This window comes from Leptonychotes weddellii, chromosome 3, assembly GCF_054177405.1.
Source record: "Leptonychotes weddellii isolate Sample4059 chromosome 3, ASM5417740v2, whole genome shotgun sequence".
Classification (NCBI taxonomy): domain Eukaryota; kingdom Metazoa; phylum Chordata; class Mammalia; order Carnivora; family Phocidae; genus Leptonychotes; species Leptonychotes weddellii.
This window is the reverse complement of record NC_138371.1, coordinates 56,184,853-56,202,673: the sequence shown is the minus strand read 5'-3', so window position 1 is coordinate 56,202,673 and position 17,821 is coordinate 56,184,853. Positions and strand designations below refer to the sequence as shown.

Genomic DNA, 17,821 nt, shown 5'->3' with positions numbered 1-17,821 from the left:
CCAAGTTTACAGATTATCTTCACTGTTTATATTTTGGTTTGGATGCTTTTAGATGACCTGAAATAAGGACAGCAAATAGGTGCAGTCTCTCCCCTATCCTAATTGATTAGTAGTGACTGTGTGAAACTTTAATTCTCAGCCCTGGCCATACATTAATATTATCCAGAGAGCTTCCTATAATTAATGCCAATCTTACCCCAGGTCAATTTCAGAATCTCTAGGGGCTGGGCTTAGGCATATTTAAAATCTTCCCATGTGATTTGAATATACCGCTGGGATTAAGGATCACTGATCTGGAACAGTGTCTGTCAAACTTCAGCATGGATCCAGATCACCAATCTGTTAAAAACACAGATTGCCAGCTCCCGCCACTGGACGTTCTGATTCACTAGGTCTTGGGGGGGGCCCAACTTTCTAACAAGCTTCTAAGTGAGGTTGATGCTTCATGTGTTGTCATCATGGAGTCATGATCACGTGGCACCTGCACCATGGGAACCACTGATGTAAAGCATGTTAAGAAGGAACTTGAGGGGGGCACCTGGGTGGCTCAGTCGTTGAGCATCTGCCTTCGGCTCAGGTCATGATCCCAGCGTGCTGGGATCAAGCCCCACATCAGGCTCTCTGCTCAGTGAGGAGCCTGCTTCTCCCTCTCCTACTCCCCCTGCTTGTGTTCCCTCTCTAGCTGTGTCTCTCTCTGTCAATAAATAAATAAAATCTTAAAAAAAAAAAAAAAAAGGAACTTGAAGCTGGAGAGCCTAGGTGGCTCAGTTGGTTGAGCATCTGATTCAGGATTTCGGCTCAAGTCATGATCTCATGGATTGTGAGATCACGTCAAGCCCACCCTCTCCCATGGGCTCTGCACTCAGTACGGAGTCTGCTTGGGATTCTCTCTCTCTCCCTCTGCCTCTCCCCCCACTCAAGTAAGCTCGTGCTCTCTCAAATAAATAAATAAATCTAAAAAAAAAAAAAAAGGAACTTGAACCTGAATTAAGATTTAGTGGAAAACAGGGGCATGATTGATTAGTTATGGCTGGGCAGCCATGGTCACAGAAAGGAGGAATTGTATTTGTTACTCCCACTCTTGAAAAGCAGTAAACCGTCCTCGTTCACAGTGTAGAAATGGGTTAGTCCAAGAATGTTTCCCTAGTTACAGTTTGTCCTACCCACATCAGGACAATCCATTCCCTGATGTACATTCTGCATCAGCAGGCAGCCCTGCCCTGTCCAGCTGGGACTGGAAGCTGGTCTGCTGTCTAGCCCACTGCCATTCCAACTCCTGCACACCACCATGGCAGTCGACCTCTCCTGGGGGCCTCGAATCTCTGTCCACTATCTCTATCTATTGTTGGAGAAAGGTAGCTTGTTTCCCCATAACTGTGAATTATTTTACCCAATTTGCTGGCTGGGATCCCAGAACAGGTCAGTCTTGATAGCATGTCGTAGACAAAGGCTGCACAACAGCATGAGGGCGGGGAGAGAGGTGCTGTGGAGTGTGGATGGGGGCTAAAACCTAACCCTGCCTCTGAACTTAGCCATAGATCTCTAAGTTTTTTGTTTGTTTTCTCTCCATTCTGAGGGGCTCTAATAGATCATAAAAGCAGTCCACAAACAGAATTCAACAGTGGCCATGCAGAGACTTCAAGCAACTCTTCTGCTGTCACTGAGAAAAATCGGTGAGTCTTATCCATAATGTTCCCAGTCTTAAACTCGGGTGCTCTGTTCCAATGGACAGTGAAACAGAAGTATTCCTAACAGTGTTTTATATTGGTGAGTTGGAGATAGTAGAGGCAAAAAGTGTTTTTTATCAGATTCTCCCAGGTCAAAGGTCATTACTCTGTGGGCAAAAGTCTTTATTCTGTAGGGCAACCTGAACACAACCCTGCTTTTTGGGTTCTCTTCATGGTAAAACAAGTACTTGGTCTCATTAAGGTAAAGCAGTTTTTCTCAGCTGGGGGTAGTTTTGCTCCTCTTCCCTCTGGGACATTTGGCAATGTCTGGAGATATTTTGGTTGTCACACCTTTAGGGGAGGAGTTGTGTTAATGTCATCTAGTGGGTAGAGGTCAGGGATACTGCTAAACATCCTACCATGCACAGCACAGCCCCCTCACAACCAAGAATTGTCCAGCCCAAAATGTTCCAAGGTAGAAAAACCTTGTGTTTAAGATAAAGCAAAAAGGGAGTATCATTTCCTGTTTACCCACACCTTCTAGTTAAATATAACTCAAAATAAGTAGAGCATTAAGGCCCAGGGCCACCATGCAGCATCTTCAGTGTACACAGGAGCTGCTCAGGTCTGCAGAGGACAATGCCCCTGGCTAAATGTAGGCTCAGGTCACCTTAAGTCAGGCCAGGCCAGCCCATGACATCAAGCACTGGAGACTCAAGGAACTCCTAGACTTCCAATTCTTCAGGGGCATCTCCATAACCTACCTTCTCCCAGAAGAGGTTTTCAGGCCCTGTCATACATGTCACCAAGAAGATGACACAACTACAGGAAGGAGTGGACCATGGCAAAGGGATGGTCTAACTAGAATGAAGCTTACTTTTCATATTCTCCTCTAAATCAGTTGTAGGGACTTTTTCATTAAAAGTTTACTCCGGGATTTGGAGAAAGAAGCAGATCATTAGAAGCTTCTTTGCATCTTTTCCCTTGGAAAAAGAAGTGGTTTTGATTTGTAATTTTTAAAAATATTTCTTAATTTTTTGAGATTTCTTATTAATATTTTTGAGACTTGACAAATTACATTATCAGTACTTCTCTAGTGGTCTCAAATTGTTGTTGGGCTGCTTATAAAGTACACTACTTTCCCAACAGAACAGCTCATCCAAGGGTACTTGAGGAAATATTATAGGCCTATCACCTCATACTAGAATGACAAAGTTTAGAATTTCTGATGCAGCAGGAAGACCCTTGAACTTGGCAGGTGGAAGACTTGGGTTCTGGTCCTAGTGCCGACATTTTCCAGCTGTTTGACCTTGGATAAGTCAGTGAACCAGTTTGGGAAATGGCTCTGGCTCCAGCCCAAGCCTGTCTCCCCTCAACCTCAGCTGGTGGCTGACTTTACACAGTATCAGGGCAGTGCTGTGAGCAACTTCAACTTCACTTCCCTGCATCTCAGAATCTCTTTCTCTCCAGCTGTTCTTTCTTCCTTTGCTCTCGTCTCAAAAGACTACAGGTCTTTTCCTTGCACAGGCTAACTAACGCCTTCATTCGAGGTCCTATCCTCCAGGCCCTATCCCCATCAGTTAGCCCACACTTGCTTTCACAGCTTTCTCTCTCTGCTGTCTCTTTCCCTTTTGCTTATACCTTTCCCCTTTCTACAAAAAAGGCTACTCTTGGCCCTGACTTCCCTCTTACTTTTACTATCAGACTATCTCAGACTGACATCCGGGTCAGTTGCCTCATTCCCTCACCTACCCCTCCCTCCTTGATCCTGAAATCTGATCTGTGCCCTCCCCGTGTCTCTACAACTGCTCTTGGGAAGTTCAGCTCCCAGTTGCTAGAACCTCATCTTCATCAGACTCTGCAGCATCTGTTCCATGGGCCGTGCTGGCCTCAGGTTGCCCTCTTCCTTGGTGTTTGTGGACCTGCAGGCTTCAGGCTCTTCCTCTAAGATATCCTTGGTCCTGTCTTCTCTGGCTCCATCCTCCTCATCCACCCACCATCGAAATGAGGTAGTTCTCCAGGTCTTTGACTTTCTTCTCTACTCCTCACCTGGGTGATATCCTCTCTCCCTGGTATATTCTGATATCAACTCTCAGCTCAGTGAGCATGGTTCTCAGGTCTGTGTTCTGAACCCTTCACTCCCACACCTAACCTTCCTGGCCATGTATTTCTGATTTACACAGCAGGGCCTCAGCAGAAAAGTCCCCAGCAAAGTAACTTTTGTGCCTGACCCTCCTACTGTGGTGAGTTGTACAAACATTCTCTGGTGACCTAGCCTTGAAACCTGGCAGTCAGTTTTTATCTCCGGCAGTCATTTTTGATCCCTACCTCTCACGTAACCCCACCTCCAGTCATTTTTTTAGCGTCCTTCCCTGGTCCAGGCCTGTCATTATCTCCTTCTCTCTCTCCTGTTTCTCTTCTTTATAGACCAGCTTTTATTTCTGACACCTGATCAATTGTCCTAAAGCATATTCTGACTTTTCAAAGAACTTTAATGGCTTCCCATTTTAGACCAAAAGAGGTTCAGACAGCTCAGTGTGCCATATCAAGCCTCTTTCTGTCTTGCTGGACTTTGTCTTCCAGATCACCTCCAGCATGTCCCTAAATGCACCCTGTGTGGTCAGACTTACTGTTTTACCAACACATCTACCTCTATTCTCTCTGCTCATGCCTTTCTGTTCAGCTCTTAGCTATCTCATCAAGATACATTGATGTATCCCTTTACTCCATTAAGACCTCAATTCTCTTCAATGCTCCTTGAACCTTTGTAGTCCATTTTAACAGAACCACTAAAAATCCTGGTTCACGACGAGATAATGAACTTACATCAGAATGTAAATCAACCCACTGCTTTCTGCATCAAGAAAGTTTGCTGTGAAAAAAATACCAGCTCAGCTGAACAATGTACTTGGTGATGAATTGATTTACATTCTGGCACAAGCTCCTTATGACATTGTGAGAAGTAACAGCTCACAGACAGTGTCCTGGTGATAAACAAACCACACTTTGGTTTATCATTCTCTGCAGTTTTTCACGTATTGCCTGGTGTTGTGGTTGACTATATGTGAGCAGGTCAGCTTCTCAAAGGTGAGGGCTGCGTCTTACTTCTCCCTGTTTCCAGTATGTGCAATAGGTACTCCATAAGTTTATTGAGCTGACTTCCAACGCGCCTCGTAAGGCTCAGATTTTTATGAAAGAAATGTTCTTCCTGCTCAGTCTTTGGGTGGTGACAGCAACAATAGGATCGAGAATAATTCATCGGATAGGACATGCCTGCCCCAGGGAGCTAGGGGTCTCATTTTGCCCTCTGTGCTTGATGATCACCTCAGTGCCCTGTGGATCAACCCAGGGGTTGACAGGAAGGAAACCAAGGAGGGGGGGAATGCCAGGGTAAGAGATGGCAGACTAAGAAGAAAGCTAAGTCATGCCAATGATGATGCTCTTAGCAGTAATTAACAGACCCTTCAACTAATATGTTTATGAATCCCTCAGGATAGAGGTCTGGACACAGAAATTCCAGTGCTGGTTCATTTGCTCAGAGATGTCAAAAAGGACGTGGGTCCTCTTCATCTCTCTGCCACTTTCCGTGCATCAGCAGTGCCCCCACTTGCGGTCACACGGTGGCTAACGCAGCACCAAGCATCATTTCCTCACATGGCAATGTCCAAAGCAGGCAGGAAGAGATGGATGGGAAGGGGGCTCTCCTTGGGACTCTCTCTGTTTCCCAGAAGTCCCTAGGACACCCCTTGCATCTCACTGGCGAGTAATTGCCAATTTGCAGAGGTGGCTCTGCCCGGGAGCAACAGAGAAAGCTGGGAATGCAAGCATGGGCATTTGCAGCTTTGCAGGAGAGAGTAGGCAAAGAAAAAAGGGGTTGGAGAACCAACCAACACAACGTGCCCGAAGAGTCCTGAAGGGGTAGTGATGGGAGCAGATAGGTACCAGGGAAAGATAAAGGGAAGGTAAAATCAGAGGGAAGAGTTCATAAGGAAGACCCAAACATGACAAGATATATTGCTGAGAATAAGAACAACATAATCATTCAGTTTCACTCAACATTTGTTGTGAGTCCAGGTCTTTTCCCACAATGATCTCACATGATTCTCATTCTAGCCTTTTTGGGTGGTTACTGACTCCATGTTACTGATAAGTAAACTAAATCCGGGAAGGCTAAGATAAGTAGGTCCCACATGCTGGTCTAGAGACAAGTGCTGAGTTGGACATATCAGATTTACCTACTCCTGCCCCTAATCAGCTAATCGGGAGGGTCACCCAGTGTCACACAGAAAATAAATGGCAGGTCTGGGTTTGAAATCAGCACTTCTCTCTCCAACAATAAAAACAACTAACATTTGACACTTATTAACAAATTCCTGGGCACTGTACTAAGTGTTCTACATGTGTTACCTTGTTTAATCCTTATATAACTACCTGTTGAAAGAGGTACACATTGTATAATTTCTGACATTAAGATATTACAAGTAATTCGCTTTCTGGTGGTGGAGTCTGGAGAAGACGTGCAGAAATGGCACCTCCAAGCAGAAGGAAAAACAGGTCATCAGACTTGGATCTCAGGTAGCCAAAGGACAAAATGTGTGTGGTGTCTGCCACATCTTTGCATCCTTCAGTGACACTTCCGTCCATGTCACCAGTCTTTCTGGCAAGGACACCATCCACCATGTGGCTGGTGGGCTGAAGGTGAAGGCTGACCCAGATGAATCCTCTCCCTATGCTGCCATGTTAGCTGCCCAGGATGTAGCCCAGAGGGGCAAGTCACTGAGCATCTCATCAAACTCCAGGTCACAGAAGGAAACAGAACCCAAACCCCCGGGCCCAGGGCCCAGTCAGCCCTCAGAGCCCTTGCCTGCTCAGGAGTGAAGATCAGGTGGATTGAGGATGTCACCCTCACCCCCACCCCCACAGTACCTGCGGGAAGGGGGGTTGCCATGGTTGCTGTTTGTGGACAGGATTCCTCAAATTATTGTTTTCTGTTAATAAATTGCCTTTGTGGAAGCTTAAAAAAAAAGATATTACAAGTGATTTGCCAGTGTGGCTTAGTAAAGTGACAGTCAGGATTTGGATGCAGGTCTTCTGACTCCAGAGCTGAAACTTTTGAGATACTGTTACATTCTGCTCCCAGTCTAGGTTCCAGGCTCCAAATGCTTAGCCCATGGCTTTTTTCTGCTCTGTGTTCTTTATAACTGTCATTGTAACAAATCGTAAATCACAACGAGCTAAGGAATAAACCCTGATTGGCATAAAACTGTCATTCTGTGATTGGTGGGAAAAATTCCAGCACCGACGTCTTGGGATAAAGCCTCGTGGAGAAGATGCTCCCATCTGTGTACCGTGGGTTGGGAGCTAACTTGGCTAAGGAGAAGGCAACTCCAGGTTGAAAGTAGAAATGAGTGGTTGGGGTGGCACTCCTCCGCCCCTCTTCCTCCATGAGCCTGTAACTGTGTACAGTGAATGACAGAAAGGAAATAGTCTTTTATGTCATGGGGCTTTGTTCCCATGATGGTAATCCTCTATTCTAATGCTGATAAGTACAATAGTGAGGATTATGCTCCTTAATTTAATTTGGCCTGCATATGGCAGAGCTCTCGCAAGGCTTTTATTTGACATTCTTTAGCCCAGCCAGCCTGTTGTTGTATGAAAAGCAGCCCCTGTAAGGGAGGCAAGAGATTGATAATGCTGGTGCACATGTTTTTACCCGGCAGCTTGTAACACACCTCCGGAGAAGCTGCTTCGTGTGGGCCACTTGAGTGAGGATTCAGACTCAGAGAGATGGGAATCTTCACAACTCAGGCGGCTCGAGGAGAGCTGGCACCTCGAGAGAGGGGAAAACGAGCACATATTTCTCCCGTGTGTCATCCTTGCAGCTCTGGGGCTTGGAGCCAGTTGGGCTGACCTCAGAATCGATGAGCCAGAGAAACAGCCTCCCAGTCAGGGCCGACTGTGGGCCAGATTTTCATGTGCGCTGTGAAAGTACAGATTGCCACATATCTTGACAAACGCTCTGCGTGGGGGGGGGGGTCATTGCAGAAATATGTGGCACCGCGAAGAAGATAAAACAAAACTTTTCTTACATATCAGAGGGCTTTTCCTCTCCCACCCTTCAGTCCCCATGCTCAGTTTTCCTTCTACTTCCATTTCACCCCTTCAGGAGGCTAGTGCCCTCCAGTGAACTTTCTACCGCTGTGGCCAAGTCAATGCACTAAAGCAGTAGAGGACCTCATGTGGACCCTGAAAGAGGTAGGCAGCAGGGGTGGGAGGAGTGGTGGAGGTGGTGGCCTTCTTTGATGAAGCGCTGAGGATGTGCAAGATACTCTGTGTGTTATCTCATTTGGGTGGAAAGCAGATGGGCCTTGGTGACAGTCCTGGGTTTAAACCTTAGTTCAACTCCTTATAAACTATGAGCCTTGGGCAAATTCCTTCATCTTTCTGAACTTCAGTATGCTTGGCTGCAAAACGGTAATGCGTGTGAGGATTAGAGATGATCTATGCAAGGGAACTAGCGTAGTTCTAGACGCATAATAAATGCTCAAGGGATGAAGACCAGCTGCTATCACTTGTGGTGACAGAAGTGGTAGCAATAGTGGTAGTAATAGTAGTATTTAAAAGGTTACTGTAGGGGCGCCTGGGTGGCTCAGTCGGTTAAGCGTCTGCCTTCAGCTCAGGTCATGATCCCAGGGTCCTGGGACTGCGTCTCACATCAGGCTCTCTGCTAAGCAGGGCGCCTGCTTCTCCTTCTCCCTCTGCTGCTCTGCCTACTTGTGATCTCTCTCTCTCTGTCAAATAAATAAATAAAATCTTTAAAAATATGTATAAAGTCCAATGCATGACTTTTAATATATTTTTTAGAAATAATTGTGGAGGGCGCCTGGGTGGCTCAGTCGGTTAAGTGTCTGCCTTTGGCACAAGTCATGATCCCTGGGTCCTGGGATCAAGCCCGTGTTGGGCTCCCTGCTCAGTGGGGAACCTGCTTCTCCCTCTGCCACTCCCCCTGCTTGTGCTCTCTCAGTCTCTCTCTCAAATAAATAAATAAAATCTTTTAAAAAATTTAAAAAAACAAAAGGTCACTATAAAGCTAACCTGATATGAAGGGTCAAAATCCCTCTGGCTTTGCTCTAGGACTTTAGATTGAAATAAGCATTGAGGATTCCAGCACTTTAGAAACTTTGAACAATGCTCACTCTCTGCTTTAACTTGAGAGCCCAATTTTATTTTCTGGGGTCCTGGCTGTTATCTCAGGGATAAATCTGAGGTTGACTTTGGGCCTGATTCACCCTTGCCGGTATGGCCAGGATTCCAGGGGCATACCCTCAAATGATAACTTTCAGAACTTACTCAATTATTAGGGCCTTCTTAGAGTTTCTTGATTTTTAAAATATTAATTGGTCACATTTATTTTCAAAACCTTTTTGAAGCCAGAAACCTTATCACCAGCTGAAAGGAGCTGCAGGGAAAAAATCTGTTTTGAGTTATATTTTTCCTTGTGGATTTGCCTATGGCTGTACATAAATATTTATCTGAACTATTTCAACAAACCTTAAATCATCAGTGATCCTTATGCAAAGAAGCCTTTTAGAAGGATTGTGGATGTCAAGAATGTCAGCAGTCCAAGTTCTCTTTATAGGACCAGATTCCAGAGACTGGAGGCCTCTTTTTAAAATCTTTGGAGCTGTTTGGTGGTTTTCAATATGTCTTTTGTTTCCTGTTTCTGTATATCTGTTCATGCTGTTCCTTCTGAATAGAATTTCCTTGCCAGTTCCTTCTTCACCTGTTGATATTTTACCCAACCTTCAAGCTATCACGCATGTGGCCCTACCTGCAGGGCCTTGAAGCAGACTAAAGCTAGAAGAGCATCCCGGGCAGGAGAAAGAGTGAGCCATGGTCCAGAGGCAGGATGCTCAGGGGGCACTCTGGGAAGGTGAGGTGTCCAGTGGGACGAAGGCTGAGGGAGCAGCGGTGGGGGTGGCGTGATGCAGAGAATACTCTAACAGGCAAGAAGGCAGATGGGAGCCAAGATGTGGGAGGCTTAAAAGATGCGCAAAATATTTTGGACCGTATTCTGTAAGCTGAAAGATGTACACATACAGTCATTGGGTAGAATATGGTCTGCAGACATATTTTGTTTGGCCTGCACAATGTTTTTGAAATTCTTAATTAGTTTCCAACATATAAAAATAGATTTCATGGAACAATTCAGATTTCTGATGGCTTTTGAAAAATTGGACTATCTAAGCAGCAGTCTGCTGGAACCGTGTAGAATCTGTCTTTCATTGATACCTACTCATGGCCTGGCTCCCCCAGCATCTGAGTCTGATTCCTGTCCAGTGTGTGCAGAGGCACCATGCCGGCAGAGGAAGCAATTTAGGCTTCAGACTCTGGAGCCAGATTGCTTCTGTCTAGGCTCAGGTCTGTGTCCAGCTAGCTCGATGACCTTGGCAAGTTAAAGCATATGTCTAATAATGGTACCTTCCTCCTATGGCTGTTGTGAGAATAAACTATAGGGAATGTGTAGAAGACTACCCAGCCTGTAGTAAATGCGCAAAAACGTTAACTGTTATTACTATATTCTCCATGAGATAGTAAACTCCAGGGTTGAAACTGTCACTCACTTCTGAATGATTCAACTAAATCTGGATGTAGAATCATGGGCCATCATAAGCATAAAGGTAATTGATGAATGGGTGATTGAATATGTGCTTTTTAAATTTTTATTTCTTTTTTTTTATTTTATTTTATTATGTCATGTTAATCACCACACATTACATCATTAGTTTTTGATGTAGTGTTCCATGATTCATTGCGTATAACACCCAGTGCTCCATGCAGAACGTGCCCTCTTTAATACCCATCACCAGGCTAACCCATCCCCCCACCCCCCTCCCCTCTAGAGCCCTCAGTTTGTTTCTCAGAGTCCATAGTCTCTCATGGTTCGTCTCCCCCTCTGACTTCCCCCCCTTCATTTTTCCCTTCCTACTATCTTCTTTATTTCTGTCAGATCCAAAGGTAAATTTAATTAGTTTGACCTCAAGAAATGCTTCTTATTTATGTTGAGTTTGACTTGAATATAATAATTAATTTTTGATAAATTAGGAATCTGGTTTTCTCAGAAACCTAGCAGAGCTAACAAAATAAGTGAAGGGAAATGTTAACATTGTCTCATTTTTCTATGATGGATCTAACTGCCTAACTGAAAAATAAGACCCAGGTTTGGAAGATGCTTAATTATGTCTTTTCTTTATGAAGCTCAATTAGTGGCAGGTAAGTGTCTGTGGTTAATATCTTAATTTAGGGTTGGTTCAGGGGCGGTTGGGTGACTCAGTCGGTTAAGTGTCTGCCTTCAGCTCAGGTCATGATCCCAGGGTCCTAGGATTGAGCCCCGTGTCAGGCTCCCTGCTCAGCAGGAGCCTGCTTCTCCCTCTCCTCCCTGCCCACCACCCACTCGTGCTCTCTCTAGCTATCTCTCTCTCTCAAATAAATGAATTTTAAAAATCTTTAAAAAAAAAATTAGGGTTGGTTGCTAGGAACCAGACGTAGTGAACTTAAGCAGAAATAATCTTAGAACACATTTTTGACTTGGGTTCTCTGACCACCCCCCAACACATGAGATCCACACTTCAAGGCAATGTTTTGTGCCTGGTGTCTCAGACAAACATGAAGCATCTTCAGAAATGATTTGGACAGTTTGGCATGAAAACCAATTTCTGGTATGCTCAACATATCTTACATATAGCTGAAGTTACGACACCACCCCACCAAGGCCTTTAATGTGATGACCTGAGGACATGAATACATTTGCCATCAGCAAAGGATGCTGTCAGCAAATGATGGCATGACTCTGAAGAGTTGACCTGCAAAGTTGGATTCACTTTCTCTCTGGAAAACTTGAACATTTACAGAGAACTTTGGTCCAGTGACATTTAATTTTATTTGGATAAATATCATCTAAAACTGAATGATGTGTTCAGGATTCTAAAACATTACTCTTTAACTTTGTACTTTAAATGTCAAATAGCTCTCCTTTCTTTAAAAAAATCAACTTTTTGGAATGATGATGCCTCTACTTTTTTAAAGAAATCTCCATCTTTCTTTAGCTCTCTTTTTTTCCTTCTTTCCTTCTCTCTTTCTCAACATCTCTATCTCTCTCCTTATACAGTTGATACCTACACCTCAAAAGTTCTGGTTTCTCATCTAAAGGACAATTTCAAGTAATGACAAAATCTGGCAAATTCTTCTGACCATTTCATTACCCCTTGTTCCCACCTACATTACCCATTTTGTGAGTGTAGGAATTTCTAGAAATTCCATATATCTCTGATACCTACTTTGCTGGGATCCTCACCCATACCCTTGTGATATTCAGGCTCAGAATGAGTTTTTGACAAAAATACCTTTTCATATTGAGCCTATTTTGAAAGAAAGAAAAAAAAAAAACTTGAGAAAAGAAAACTTGCTCAAGTATTGCAGGAAACAAGATTTGTGTAAAAATGAATTCTACATAAAAGTGTTTTATCATCAACACTTAAGGAAACCTAGATTATAATGCTGAGGTTGAAGGCGGATTAACTTTGTACATTTCCACAATGTTATTAACTTTATTTCATTTTCTTCTCTGGGTTAAGAGGAAAAAATATTAGTGTTTCTGCTCCAAGTATGTTTTGTGAATTCAGTGGCAGTTGGCTCCTACCTGTAGGGCACAAATATTCCAGCACATTTCCCATTAGCATTGCCCCAGTCACTGTAACCTAGGAAGGAACCTAAGCAGTGTTTGCCACAGAAGCTATTGACAGTAGTAATGCCACACTTTTTCTGTGTGTATCTCAGTGACTTCTCAGACTTGTCTCCTTGATGAGTAGACAAAACAGGAGGAGGGTTGAATTTTCTTCTTTTCATCTGAATGGCATAGGTCAGGAAGACAGGAATAGAGAGCTTTGGTAAAACAGGGCCCTAGCGACCGCTGTGATTGGGAAATCAGATAATAAACAGACCCTGTTACCAAGATTCTAATGGCCTAAAATCAACACAGCCTGGGGACGCAGGCAGGAATGGGCTTCCTTGCTCTGGCCCAGACCTTCCCCGGAGAGCTCTTTGTGTCAACAAGAACAGCCAGGGCTCCTGGCTGGCTCCCAGCACTCAGAGTGGGGCTATCATTTTTGTTTGCTTTGCAAATATCTTAATGGGAAGTGGTTCAACACCACCTATAGGTTAATCTGAAGGGTTCTGCTTGGCAGCTGTTAGCTCTGAGAACCACATGGCTGCTCCCGGGTGGAGGGAGGCAGGCTGACGGTTAACTACCCAGCGCCAGGTTGAGGCATCTCCTTTGCTTATTAGATTTACTGACTGGCAGGAAGCACCTTGTTGTCTTTTATTTTTAGTTTGTTCCTCCTGGAAGTATAAGGATATTATTCTCAGATCCAACTGTGCTTTTCCCTGTCAGGCAGGGCACTTGTCTCCATTCGTTTCACTCACATGCCACATACTTCTTTCACCTAAGTGCGTTCTCATAGGATCGGGAATTTGATATTAAAAGTGGTGCTGTGGTGGCAGCAGAGGGGGTGGTATTGTTGCAGGAAGAAGGATCTGGTATGCTAGCCTGCCAGGAGGGCAACGCTACAGCCCTGTCTTCACCTGGGATCTAAAGACTTGAATAGACACCAGCTTTCTTAAGAATCCCTGCCCTGCTGTTCCCTTAGTTTTCTCCTCTCTTCCTGAATTTGGCTTTCACTTGTCTTGACCCAGGGGAATGCTTGCCTGGCTGACTTGGCCAACTCATGTTTTTCTGGATCAGTGTCAGTTGACACTGGCACAAACGAACTCTTTCTTTTTGCTTTCCTCACTGGATTATAGGCAGGGTTGGACGATTGCCACAGTGCAGGTTAGGGAAGTTCCTAGACTGATGACAGACTTGTAGACAGTTTCCAAATGCCCCACTTGTAAAAATGCAAGAAGTGCAGATGACTTTATAAATCTTGGAACGAATGTCCAGCTACCCTCAATAACAGTGGAGACTTGCTCCCAAGACCATTTCCTTTCCTGAAGATTTCCACACTTCTTTGTAGGGCTACCTGGTGCTTGAGAGCAGGGGCTATCTACAGTCCACTAGACCTGCTGCTACTAAGGGGAAGACCTTGATGAACTTATTTTCTCCATTTCCTCATCTTTAAATGGAAGACAAAATGGTACAATGTCTACCTCGCCAGGTCTAGAAAGTCCCATGAGATAACATATATCAAGTGCACAGCATCTCACCTGACACATGAAAAGCACTCATAAATGGTAAGAGGGAGTTATTGTCACTCTTTCTGAAGGATTCATCTTTCTCTGTGTAATTTTTAGTGTTCTACATTCTTTTCTGGGGCATTCATTTTGAAGCCTGTGATTCATAACTCTTTAAAAATAAGCCAGTGCCAGGGGTGCCTGGGTGGCTCATTTGGTTAAGCATCTGACTCTTGTTTTAGGCTCAGGTCATGATCTCAGGGTTGTAAGATCGAGCCCTGTGGCTTAAGATTCTCTCTCTGATCCTCTCCACCTCTCTCCCTCTCTAAAAAACAAATTAAATAAGTAAATAAATAAATTAAGCCAGTGCCAAATTGAGGACAATTTCAGTATCAAAGTAAATGATAATAAAAGAATATAATCTACTGAATAAAATAAGAATCCATTAATCCACATTGATAGAAAAAAAGAAGGGAGGGAGGGAGGGAAAAGAGGATGAAGAAAGGAAGTAACAGGGTAAGCTTTTCTTTGCAATAAAATGTGAAACAATAAATGTAAAAGGAATGATGAAAACAGAAAATAATTGTTTGGCAACTACCAAAATAATCATTGTTTCAGATAAAAATCTTCAGTGGATGCTAAAACTAGTAGGTGAAAGTTTAAGGAGTAACAAGCTTTTCACGGAGTCACAGAGTAAATCTCCATGAGATACTTAGTAATTACAAAAGGGCGGTGGGGGTGATCTGGCAAACAGCACTTTAACCAAGTGTTGAAAGTTAGTATCACCAGTAATTGGACAGATTGACAGCATGTGCCTCCTGATAGGAGGCACTGAGAAGAACACAACATCGCTCCTGTGGATTTCCTGCCAAATGTGCATAACCTGAATCCAATCATGAAGAAATAGCAGACAAACCAGAGAGACCTCTTCCAAAATTACTGACCTGTAGGCTTCAAAATGAATGACAAAGGATGACTGAGGAACTGTTCCAGATGAAAGGAGACTAGAAAAATATGACAACTGAATGCAGTGTATGGTCCAGAATTTTCCTTTTCTATAGAATAAGACATTATTGGGACAGTTGGCAAAATCTGAACATTCTATACATTGGATGATAGTATGTATTAATGTTAATTTCCTGATTTTGGTTACTGTACTATGGTCATATGAGAAAGTGCCCTTGCTTTTAAGAAGAACACACTGAAGTATTTAGGGATAAAGGAACATCAGGTGCAACTGACTCTGAAATGGTTCAGAAAAAAAATTACATATATTTTTTTGTGTGTATGGATATCAGTATACATGTACCAAGAGAAAGAGAGAGAGGAGAGAGAGGATAAGGCAAATGTGTACTTTGCTAATATTTGGAGAATCTGCTTGGGAATATACAGAATCCCTTCTGTTATTCTTTCATCTTTACTATAAATGTGAAATTAAGTCAAAATAAAAAGCTAAAATTACAAAATCAAGTCAGTGCTGCTTCCCTCCTTTTGGCTGGGCAATTCATCAGCCACTGTCTCTTTAGATCCCGCTCCTTCTCAATCCAGACCTAAATGTGTATTCACATCAGCATTGCCCTGTATGCTGTCTGTCCTTGAGCCTCTCCACTGTGACTCTGCTAACTGCAACAGTCTTGTTTAGGCTTTTTCACCTAATTTTTAAAAAATTCCCCTGAACTGTTCCTCCCTACCCTCACGCCCCCTCCCTCATCTGTCTTTGGGCCTCATCATTTAAGGCCATGCTCCTCATGCACTTTATTTCAGAATATCTTGTTTCTTTCTCTGAACTGAGCATAGCTTCCAGAATTCAAAGAGGTAAACTGGGTTAAATATTCTCTTTTGGGGGTGTACTAGTGATGAGAGCATCATGCAAAGGATGTGGATGTTAGACTCGTCTCTTCCTCTGACTTAACTTGGACAAGTCACATCAGCCTTTCGGGGCCTCAGTTTTCCCGCATACAGCATGAAAAAGGTATGACGTTTCCTTTGTCTCCACAAGTCTGTGCCCTGGCCTGACTCAGTCTTTAAAGTGTTAAAACTGTAATTCAAAATTAACTCAACCCACAAGTCACCTTGTGACCCCGCCCAAAGGAGAGACAGAAGTTGGAGAAAGGAAGCTACCCCAGATACCTCTCATTATCCTTCTCCTGTCTGTCAAGCCTGAAATCCCAGTTCAAGGACTTTTATCTCAGAAGTACAGAATTATAAAGACTAATATAACACCTTGCTAAGTGTGTTTTTAAATTCTGACCATATGTATATCTCTTAATTCTTTTAAAATCCTGTTGTCTTACATTTACATTTCATTCTGCCTAAAAGCACAAATGGAATCCTTTTGTCCCAGTTGGGCAAGAATTTTTATTTATATTTTCCTGATAAAGAATCTGAGTTACTGATTTGCCCAAGTTAGAGTTGCCATATTTAACAAGTAAAAATGCAGGATACTCACTTAAATCCAAATTTAAATAAACAGTTTTTTTACTGTATGCCCCATGAAGTATTTGAAAAAACTTATACCAAAAAATTATTTGTTGTATACTTAGAATTCAAAATACACCATTAGGTGGGTGTGTTTAGCACCAGCCCAAGTGCTCTGGAACTAATATGTCATGAGTTTGTACATGTATATCGTAAATATATATCACAAAGTGTGTTGCTAAACCTTTACCAAGTGTTTACAGTAGTCCTCTGGCCTCTACACACTGTAACACGTAATGTTTTTTACCCTGTAAGAGCTTTTGCTTGAAAACATATGCAAAAATATCAATTCCTATTTATTTATTAAGGGCTTTACTCAGATATCATCTACTGCAGCCATTCAATCTAAAATTGCAGACGCTGCCTCCAACACTTCTTATGCCCCTTTCTTGCTTTAGTTTTCTTCTTTGGCACTTCTGTTTAATGTGCTAGCATATTTACTTATTTCTTTCATTCATTGTCTGCTTCCCCCACTAGAATGTAGGTTACTAAGAGCATAGGAATCTTAGATTTCCTTGTCACCTCTGTATCCCCAATAACAGCAAGAGACAAAGGTACTCAAATATTTGTGGAAGAATGAATGATGTCTGAGAGGCTATTGAGGACCTTATATAGCACATGTAATATATGTTGTATTTATAATTATACAGAATCTTAAGAAATCTTTCCACCAAATTAGAATCTTGAGTGTGGCACAGTGTATATAATCTTAATATTAGTCCATGGATACAAGGTAAATAAAAGGTCAACAGGTCAGGGATCAAGGGGTGTCTCTAGATAGAGTTGGGCTTAATTTAATCTACTTCGGGCAGGTTTTCTAGAATTAAATGTTAGTCGCTCCAAGCAACATTTATTAAGATCCCAAATATGGAGGGGACCTGGATTTCGTCTGGTCTCAGGAATTCAGCTGGATAGGGATCAAACCATTCTGAACACCTACAAACTCAACAGGAGATCGAAGAAAAGAATAGCAACAACTCTCTAAACAGAAAAGCGACCACTTTCTGGAAGACAAAATGACAAGACGGAAAAAATCACCTCAACAAAAAGAACAAGAGGTAGTACCGACTGCCAGGGACCTACTCAATACTGACATTAGTACGATGTCGGATCTAGAGTTCAGAATCATCACTTTAAAGATACTAGCTGCGCTTGAAAAAAGCATGGAAGTTATTAGAGAAACGCTTTCTGGAGAAATAAAAACAATAATCTAACCAAGTCGAAATCAAAAAGGCTATTAATGAGGTGCAATCAAATACGGGGGCACTAACTGCTAGGATAAATGAGGCAGACGAGAGAATCAGTGATATAGAAGACCAAATGATGGAAAATAAAGAAGCTGAGAAAAAGAGAGGGAAACAACTACTGGATCACGAGGGCAGAATTCGAGAGATAAGCGATACCATAAGACGAAACAACATTAGAATAATTGGAATCCCAGAAGAAGA

General features: G+C 42.9%; 1 protein-coding gene across 1 annotated transcript in view; it reads left to right on the top strand.

Moving 5' to 3' along the window:
• LOC115938614 (myosin-IIIb) overlaps positions 1 to 17,821 on the top strand; it is a 189,608-nt gene that overhangs the window by 89,161 nt on the left and 82,626 nt on the right. The window contains exon 12 of the mRNA XM_081814216.1: positions 1,577 to 1,673. Coding sequence (XP_081670342.1) covers positions 1,577 to 1,673 — 97 coding nt within the window. The remainder of the gene's footprint in view (positions 1 to 1,576; positions 1,674 to 17,821) is intronic.